At 39.3% G+C, this 9,610-nt stretch overlaps 1 protein-coding gene across 2 annotated transcripts; it reads right to left on the bottom strand.

Moving 5' to 3' along the window:
* Positions 1-6: 6 nt before the first annotated feature.
* On the bottom strand, positions 7-7,114 carry pmt (phosphoethanolamine methyltransferase). 2 transcript variants are annotated; one of them, XM_056439165.1, is made up of 12 exons: positions 7,003-7,114; positions 5,497-5,668; positions 5,183-5,338; positions 4,543-4,679; positions 3,625-3,776; positions 3,287-3,475; positions 2,436-2,525; positions 2,261-2,350; positions 1,507-1,629; positions 1,121-1,252; positions 270-386; positions 7-177 (listed from the first exon to the last, which is right to left on the bottom strand). In XM_056439165.1, the coding sequence occupies exons 1-12, from the start codon at positions 7,097-7,099 to the stop codon at positions 67-69; spliced, it is 1,566 nt and encodes a 521-aa protein (XP_056295140.1). In that variant the 5' UTR covers positions 7,100-7,114; the 3' UTR covers positions 7-66. The 2 variants fall into 2 exon arrangements, with proteins under 2 accessions (XP_056295140.1, XP_056295141.1); XM_056439166.1 differs by lacking the exon at positions 7,003-7,114 and adding an exon at positions 6,365-6,930.
* Positions 7,115-9,610: the final 2,496 nt, after the last annotated feature.

Below are 9,610 nucleotides of genomic sequence, written 5' to 3'. Positions count from 1 at the left end.
AACATGGATAATAAAGGAACATTCCCTGTTTTCTTTTATTATCCTCTCAAATCTTAGCGCAATCACTCAATCTCTTGTTGCGTAAAAGAGTCCCCATCGTTGGTCTCCGCTGTTGGCACGTTCCAGTTTGGTCTTCCATCCGTTTACTATTGTAAAATAGTCCTCTTCAGAGCATTCCTGCAGAGGACAGGAGCAACCATGATGAGCAGTCATCCAAATCATTTGGATGCACATTTAGTTTGTTTTACTCTATGGTTTTGCCCACTAACCTCAATGAATTCTTCCTTGATGAGCTCCGCTCTCTGCAGCTCGGTCTTGATAACCTGGATGAACTGGTCTGTCCGGTCTTCTACCTGAACGTTGCAGAAACCAGCTTCTTGCAGGAACTACAGGAGAAGAGACAGTAGGGGTTGGAGTAGGCGGGGAATCAGCACCACCAGCTGGTGGACATGAGTGTTACATCTACAGGGCAGACTGTTCCCCAATGTGCCCGAGGACTTGGTAAAGCAGACACAGGATTCATTAAACAGTCTTTAATTGTGTAATATCTTAACTGAACATGAGATCTTAGCTTCACTAACAGTCAAAGGACCATACTCGTTATGTCTTATAACTCATTGACTACGATTTGAGTTTTTTGTTTTAGGGAAGTTTGTGCATATGTTAAATAGCCAACAGTGCACAGACAAGACACCATTAAAAAAATGTATAATAATATTATACATACATTCTTCTTTTCACTGCACAGTGAGGGAAGAGGAGCATGGCACGACAGTTTAAAAATGTAATTGTCAGTGCTATCTGGTGGACACACGATGTAATGGTGACATTGTTTCTATTTTCTGCCAAACATATCTTTGGCATTTCTCGACTCATAATGCTTTTAACTTATCAGTCAACATATAAGCCAAAACTGAAGCATCTGTAGTAAGTTCACGGATATATCACTTTGTTTAAATATTGAATGGTAAAGTGTGCAAACAGACATTGCAACGTAATTGCGATATTATGTGTCCCAATCTAGTTACATCATAGTAAAGAGGAGCAAAAGGTTGAAACCCCCATAGGGCAGTGTGGTGCTTTTGCAAACTGTTGCACAATTAGGCTGTGTTGTAGTTACCGTGCCATACTGTGCGAGTGTGTAGAGGACATATCCTCTCTGTTGGACGTAGGCCTCCAACGCCGTTGTCCACGGCTTCTCCCCGCTGCAGTAATCACTGATAAGCAACTTGCCACCCGGCTTTAACCATGACTAAACACAAAGAACAAGGTGTGTGAAAAAGACAAGGCAGTTTAGTTAGACCAGATCAAGTCACAAAAAAGGCTCTAATTTCCTAAAGATAAAACAAGGGATACATACTAGATATATGACACAACATAACAGGGTTGGATGTAGTTTGTGCATGTGTTTTGTTCGGACTTCCTACAAGCTACACATTTAAAGAGGTTTGGTAGTCAATGACACGACTTAATGCAACCGTTTCAAGTATGGGAGTAGATGCTCACGTGGAAGCGTTTGAAGAGGGCGAGTTTGTCTTCTATGTGCAGGATTGTGTCTCTGCTGTAGATCACATCAAAGGAACCTTCAGGGAACGACCTCCGGGTGGCATCAGCCACCTCAAACTGGACCTGAAGTGCATGCCATTACTGATTAAAATAAATAAATACATATAAATTATATACACTACCGTTCAAAAGTTTGGGGTCACTTAGAAATGTCTTTATTTTTCAAAGAAAAGCACTGTTTTTTCAAGAAAGATAACATTAATCAAAAATACACACTATACATTGTTAATGTGGTAAATGACTATTCTAGGTGGAAACGTCTGGTTTCTAATGAAATATCTCCAGAGGTGTATAGAGGCCCATTTCCATCAACTATCACTCCAGTGTTCTAATGGTACATTGTGTTTGCTAATCGCCTTAGAAGACTAATATCTGATTAGAAAACCCTTGTGCAATTATGTTAGCACAGCTGAAAACAGTTATGCTGGTGATATAAGCTATACAACTGGCCTTCCTTTGAGCTTGAAGTTTGAAGAACAAAGTTAATACTTCAAATATTAATCATTATTTCTAACCTTGTCAATGTCTTGACTATATTTTTTATTCAATTTTCAATTCATTTGATAAATAAAAGTGAGTTTTCATGGAAGACACAAAATTGTCTGGATGACCCCAAACTTTTGAACGGTAGTGTATATATATATATTAATCAAACCATTATCTGAGGTATTTAAACCAGTAGGATAAGACGTACTGATGGCAACTTCTCAGTGATCGCCCTCTCCATGGCAATCTCCACCACGTTGTCTGACAGGTCCAGCCCAAGCACCTCCACTCCAAACGTCTGAAAAGTAACCGAACCATTGGCATCGCTGCAGTCCCTTTCATCGTTATAAAATATCCCGAACATCAGATGCCGTGGCTCTTACCTTTGCCATGTAAAAGTCTCCTCCGCCGATGCCACAGCCAACATCCAGAACATTCTGTCCGGGCTTCAGGTTCAGCAGGTCCACAAACTCCTGTCAGCACAGAAAAAGGCTTCATTCTTTAGTTTACTCAAAGTCCAAAGAGATAAAGCCACATACGTGTCCTGTGTGTTCAGTGCCAAATATCAACGATATCATACTGACGATGAGAGTGAGCGAAGGTTTTAATGCTTCAATTGCAATATTTCTGTCATTTCGTTCATGACACACATGGGTCATATTTCACATTTCTTTTGTCATTATTCACAGAAATGTAGTTTTACCAATGTTCCAAGAAAAAGCAGCTTTCCTAACAAAAACTTTGAGGCTGTATTTAGGAACTGCACTGCTTTTCTCTAAATGCTAGCCTCAACTCATTACCACGTTAGTGCTGTTGGATGATGCTTACGTGACGATAATAAGCGGCTATATTTTAGAATATGATGCTGCACCATGTTCACCATCTTAGTTTAGGCATGACAACTTTTGAATGAAAAAATAAAGCATTAAACACAAAGAACAGCTGAGGCTGATGGGCGTGTCTTTAGTTTAGCTGGTAATTGATCATAAACCGAAGTATTAGTCACATTGGCTGCTCGATGAAAGGTTGACGGCTATTCAAATTCATCCCGAGTCTGGTTTGAATGTGTGTAGCAATTATCATGGCAAAAAATTCTGAGATATTTCAATCTGGATCAAAGTAGTGGACCTCAGTACAATTGTTTCACGCTCTAGCGAACACTATCAACAACCAAAAAACACCCATTGGTTCCTTCCAGACGATGTTGTTGGTGTTTTCCAGACATTATTCCTACCTTGGTGGTGCTCGGCCCGCCTGTGCTGATGTAACCGGTCCCAAACATCTTCTCATAGCGCAAGATGCAGCGGTTAGTGTACAGGTGGTTGTCCAGGAACTGCTGGAAGTTGCTGAATCCGCTCTCGGTGCTCGAGGAGCGGGGAGACTTCTCTAGAAGCCAACAGATCTGATTCGCATTGTTTTTCATCTGGAAAAGGAGAAGGACGAGGACAGGCGGGATGGACAGGGGTCAGGAAGAGGAGGGAGAGGGTTAACGACGCATTATCACACCTACATCACACACAGCTTTGTCCTTCTGTTTTATACTTGGTTTCACTGGAATACTTAAACGCCGACCTCGACATAGGCATGAACTTTCTTCTTCAACACGATGTTGAAACCAAACATTTGTCCCCCCTCTGGCTCCTCCATTTGCATTGATGAGACAATGTGGCTGTAGTGGGCCTCAGTGCGGTAGTTGGTGGGGTTGAAGTCCCTCTTGGAGTCACCTTGGTTCAAATGTACAAGATGAAATAAATCATTTCTTCTCCTTATTGTTTTTTGAAAAAGCTGCTTGATCATGATTTGATATTTGAGTCATTTTGTGGATGACCAGATCTATTGTGTTCAAATCAGACCCAGAGGAGTTTACAAGGCAGCTCTCCTTTCTCAAAACACTGACCTGATGCATCAAGTTGATCTTTTTTGCTGAACACACTATTATGCATTTTCCCTCTACATCCTCTAGTCTGAATGAGCATACTTATAAACGCACTGCTACAACTCCTTCATAGTGTCATATTAGTTTATTTTATTTTAATGGTTTATTTAATAAGGGACAGTGCACATTGATAAAAACTTTGCAGTAAATGTGCCAGAGTTAGCCAAGAGGCTATTTTTCATCTGTAGTCCCAATGTTGCTGATGTTGTTGTGGTGAATTATGATAATAAGTTCATAGTAGATGCAAAAGTATACATATATACAATCTATTATGTTGTCCCTGGTCATGGTGGCCACAGCACATAAAAGAATAAACTGTATAATTCATAATTAATAAGTTCTGACCCTTTGCTTTTTTATTAACAGTATTTACTTGTACTTTTACTTTCAATACTTAAATATAATAAATATCAGATACTTTTATACTCTTACTCAAGTAGTATTCTCATAGGTGACTTTCCCTTTTACTGGAGTCATTTTCCAGTACGGTATCTTTACTTTTACTCAAGTATTGCTTTTGGGTACTTTATACACTTGTTTTACACAGTCAGTACCTGAGCAGTAGTTGCAGGACTCTCTGAAGAAAAGAAAGCCACCGGGCCGCAGCCAGCCCAACATGCTCTTCATGATGGACTTCAGCTCCTCGTCGCTCAGGTACATCAGCAGCCAGTTAGAGAAGATGAAGTCAATGCTGAGGGGCACAACACATGGATACATTCAAATGAAACAAAAAGCTGTAATTGCTTTATTTTAATAAATATAGCCGGTATTCAGTTGAGATCTTGGAAATTTCTAACGTATGATCTAACGGCCACCGGGTACCAGAGGTGTAAGCGGGCACTCGTTCGTAACTCTTCCGTCATTCATCCTCCAGCACTTTGCTAAACGCTGACATCAGCAGACACATTTAGGTTCTGAGCAGATAATCGCGCTAAATGGAAACTGGGGGTAAGTAAAGTAAGTCAGTAAGTTAGTAAAGGTTATTTATATTGCAAAGTGCAGTATACAGTAGTCAAGTAAAATAATTTGGCAATAACAGGCGCCAAAACATTTCAACAGTTAAAAGAGCAAAGTAAAATACACAGTAAAAGATGGTGCAATAAAAAACATCATAAAACAAATAATAAATGTTTCTCCGCAATAGATGTATTAACACACACACATACACAAACACACACACACACACACACACACCTGTTTTGGGGTAAATCCAGCTTTGTGACGTCAGCCTGGATGAAGGTAGCGTTGCTATGGTGACCATTGTTTTCCCTGTTCCTCTCCACAAAGCTCTCCATGAAATCCACAGCCGTCACATGGGAGGCCTTGGTCAGCAGGTGGCTGGTGTAACGGCTGGAGAGACACACCAGTATAAATCTACCTTACCATCTTCATTCAGTGCAGAACACAACATTTAAAGACCTGAACTTGCCTTCTGCTATAGAGACCCTGACAAGTCTGCTCACACACATGCAGTACTACTGACTAGTCTAAAGCAGCAGTGTGCTCACCCGATGCCGGCTCCAAGCTCCAGTATTCTTAATCCATCAAGGCAGGGCAGCATGGACAGGATCTCAGGCATCTCCTGCTGATTCAGCTCCTTGGCACGAGTGTCCAGCATCATCTCCTCCACTGTGGCAGTTTTGGAGTGCTCTTTCCAAAACTCTATCATGTTGCTACGAGCTGTCAAGCACATACGTGTCCAGATTAGATTAACAAAAAGGGATTTGAAACAAGTAAAACTATATTTATTGTTAGAAGAGGAGTAACACTACCTCTAGAATATGTGGCAAAGTTCAAGACTGTGAATCATCTATCAGGTAGTTCATAAAACAAAGTATTCTATATGTTTATCTTATCAATTATATCCCAACATAAAATGTGCAACCAAACAAGTTTTTAAGAAGAAAATACTTTGCCATTCATTCGAGTTCAAAGTGACATTTCACAGTATGTTAAAAGATAATTTCTGAGATACAGTTCTTCAAAACACAGATTAACCATTAGTCTGGTTACAAGCAATCTTAAAATGATACTTTGGCTGTAAATGTTGCAAATAAAAGAAGAAATGTCAAAAAGGCCTATTAATTCAAGTGATTGATTAAAAGCAGAGAAAGCCACTGGTTCAGCAGGTAACGCATGCTTCAGGACATGTTGACATGTTCTGGTAGATTATGCAGGGTAATGTTTACGCAGACAAAACCTATTGGGAAAAAAAGTCAAACCACTGGCACATTCCAGCAGGATTACTTCCACCAGCCAAGGGAACAAATTAGCACAAAACAACAGATTGCATCAGACTGCTGCATCTAACTTAAAATACACGTTTCAATTAGAAAGTCATATCACAAGAATAATCCATATTCACTCAGCTCATACCTTTTTCCATGATGGTCTTACACTTTTTGTTTTTTTTACTTTTTGTAAATGTATTCTACACTTCCAGTGTGGTCTGTCAAAATAAAGGTTGATTATATGACTATCAAAGAGGGTCACTGTTAAAAGTCCTCGATGGCAGACTGTAGGTTTCAAAGTGTGGGTGCTACTTAAATATCAGGACGCATGGAGGAGATTGTAGGTGGAAAACTGCCCATTAGGATGCCCCCAACACGTGGACAGGGGAGGGAGGGGAGGGGCCAGGAGGCGTGCATGAAAAATAATGTCGGCACAAAGGTCTATGGACCATTACAGGCACGTTTATAGACGTGAATCCTGCGACAGCTTGCACACATTTGTGTCTTGAATTGTATATATTGTTGTTGTATTTGTGTTTATTGTTTTATGGACCCACGAGTCTGGAATAAAGGAATATATAACGCAAGCAGCAACGGCCCCGTGGCATATGCAGCGCTGATTGCGCAACATTGCGTCATAGTGACAATACGTGTTCATTCATTACTATTATGTCACCTCCCCATAAAGAACAACGTCTTTTCATAATATTATTACAAAAACATTTAAACTAACCAAGTGCCATGTGATGTTAACCTGTTGTGAGTGTTATGATGTGCGCGTACCTGAGAGAGAGAGAGAGAGAGAGAGAGAGAGGCGCGTTCGCGGTGCTCCTGCTCGCCCGTCGGGAGCGCCTGTCTGCAGCAAGCTTGCAGACGTCATCTGCTCAACGTCAGTCAACCAGCCGCCACTTGAAAGTACAGATGTATTCATGGTGGTACAGTATGGGGACTCGGATAGCCCAACAAGTACACTCAAAAAAACGATTCAAGCCCTTCTTAGAGGTGACGCATTTAAATATTGTTTGATACATTTAAATAAATCAATTACAAACGAAGATATTTATATTGAATGGGTGTCACACAAAATGTATGAATACTTTCATTTATTAGATTTATTTAGGTTACACTCACAAAAACGATTCAAGCCCTTCTTCGAGGTGACACATTTAAATATTGTTTGATACATTTAAATAAATCAATTACAAAAATAGATATTTATATTTAATGGGTGTAACACAAAATGTATGAATACTTTCATTTATTAGATTTATTTAGGTTAGATGGTGTGCATATCAATTCAAAATAAATGTGTTTCATTGGGGACTACCCTTTGCGCATGCGCCAGCTGAAAATCAGTTGTTTACATGAGGTGAACACACTTTCAGGGCTGTACGTGGTGTAGTGGCTAGCACTGTTGCCTCACAGCCAGAGGTCCGTGGGTTCAATTCCCAGTTGGGGCTTTCCTTCTGTGTGGAGTTTGCATGTTTTGTTAGTTAGTTTATATTTTGAGTTGGACAAACACAAATTAATTTAATTTAATGAATATCGTTATTTTATTTTAGATGTATTTGATACAAATGAGTTGGACTAACTTAATTACATTTTATTGCACTGATGTGCTAAATTTGAGTTGGAGTTGTATATAATTATTGGATGGAAAACCTGCCAAAAATTTAATTGAGTTCATCCAATGAGTCATTTCTTTGAGTGTACGAAGATAGATCAAGTTAAGCAATAACTTGTCCTATTAGATATAATAATTAAAACAAACGATTGAGGAAGAAATCGGGTGTGCAGCAGCAGTAGCTACAGAAAGGAGTATCATGATTTTGACAGCGGGCCAGATCCCTGGAGGTTATTAATGTGTCCCGTACTGCTAAGGTGGGGTGACGGGGTTCATCATATTGCAACACACGTCAGCCAGTTCTCTGCAGAGTAGGTTTGCTGTAGTTAGGGATGTTTTATACATTTGTTTCCTCTCCGAATCTCAAAATTCCTTTGTTTATGTGTTTCAGAGCCACGATGGTGTCACACATCTTCTTTGACCTGGTGATGCTGTATGGCGGTGATATGTGTCACAGATGTATTTCTGCTAAGTTCAGCAGAGAAAAGATACAAAGGGACCATACTGTTCAGGGACAGCCTGGAAAGGAGAGTCTTGGTCCACTTCAAAACAAACTTTGGGTTGGTTCAATTTTGGTAAGCACATCAAGAGGTTTTGAGGGAGTAGATATGATACAAGAATGCATACTATTTCTCCCCTTGGTGTGGGCCAGATAACCCAAACTACAGATGTGAAAGACAACTCTGATAGTCATACAGGAACATTTTCAAATTCTTACTTTCTTCTTTCAAGTCAGCGTCCTGAACTCCCTGGATCAAGTTATTGTAATCCATTGGTTGAAGGATTATTAAGCTTTGCACTCTACCATCAATGTAATTTAGTTATAGTAAACACCACGTTGGTCAAACTACAATGATTAAGAACTAACTGTATTTACTAAATCTATGAAAGATAGAAATACAATAGAAAGAGAAAAGAAAAAGACAGAACTTCTGTTACTAATGCAATATGTAACCATTGTGCCAAGTGCAAATGTGTGATTTATTGTTGTGTTTGACTATCTGTATAGTTGTAACGTAACCAAATCCAAAGTTCAGCTGACCTTTGGACCATAAAACGATCTCACTCCGTGGGCCATCCAGCAGCTGTTTTCCAAGCTTTTAATCAATAACAGAGGAGAAGTTCAAAGAGCATTTGTACGTCGACAGCTCAACAACAACCGAGCAAATGTATCTGCTGAGGAAGCTTCAGAGCAGCTGCTAAATCAACCTTTTAGTTCAATGATCTAAAACCTTAAAAAAAAAAAAAAAACACCCAGAGAAGAATGGAGAAAAACAATATTCTTCATGAATATTGTTTTTCTCAATATTGCAATAGAAGCTTGATTGAGACCCAGCGTGGCCCATTTTAAAAATAAAAACAAATAAATAAAATACACTGGTTCATTCAATAATACAATAATAATTCAATAATTGTAAGATCTAAAATATTTTGTGTCCAAAGACCACAGTTTTGAGTTCTTAAAACAAAAATAAAAAAATCATGAAAATAAGGATTGAAAATCATGAATTTCCATCAAAACATTGAGAAAGCTCACAAAAATCTCACTTGATATTTCAGGAGCTGATGTTATACCACAATCCACATGAGACACTAAGGTAGCGTAAATAAAAATAACTTTAAAACATTTTAAAAACCTATAATAACCTTGGTCTGAGAGCCCCCTGAGAAGGACGATGCGACTCAAGAAGTTCTCAAAGACGATGTTTTGTTTGAACAAGTTTATTTTCAGGAGTCAGAATGTCCCGCTGCAGTGAAGAGAATGTA

Source organism: Pseudoliparis swirei, chromosome 19 (assembly GCF_029220125.1).
Source record: "Pseudoliparis swirei isolate HS2019 ecotype Mariana Trench chromosome 19, NWPU_hadal_v1, whole genome shotgun sequence".
Classification (NCBI taxonomy): Eukaryota; Metazoa; Chordata; class Actinopteri; order Perciformes; family Liparidae; genus Pseudoliparis; species Pseudoliparis swirei.
This window is presented reverse-complemented; position numbering and strand designations above follow the sequence as displayed.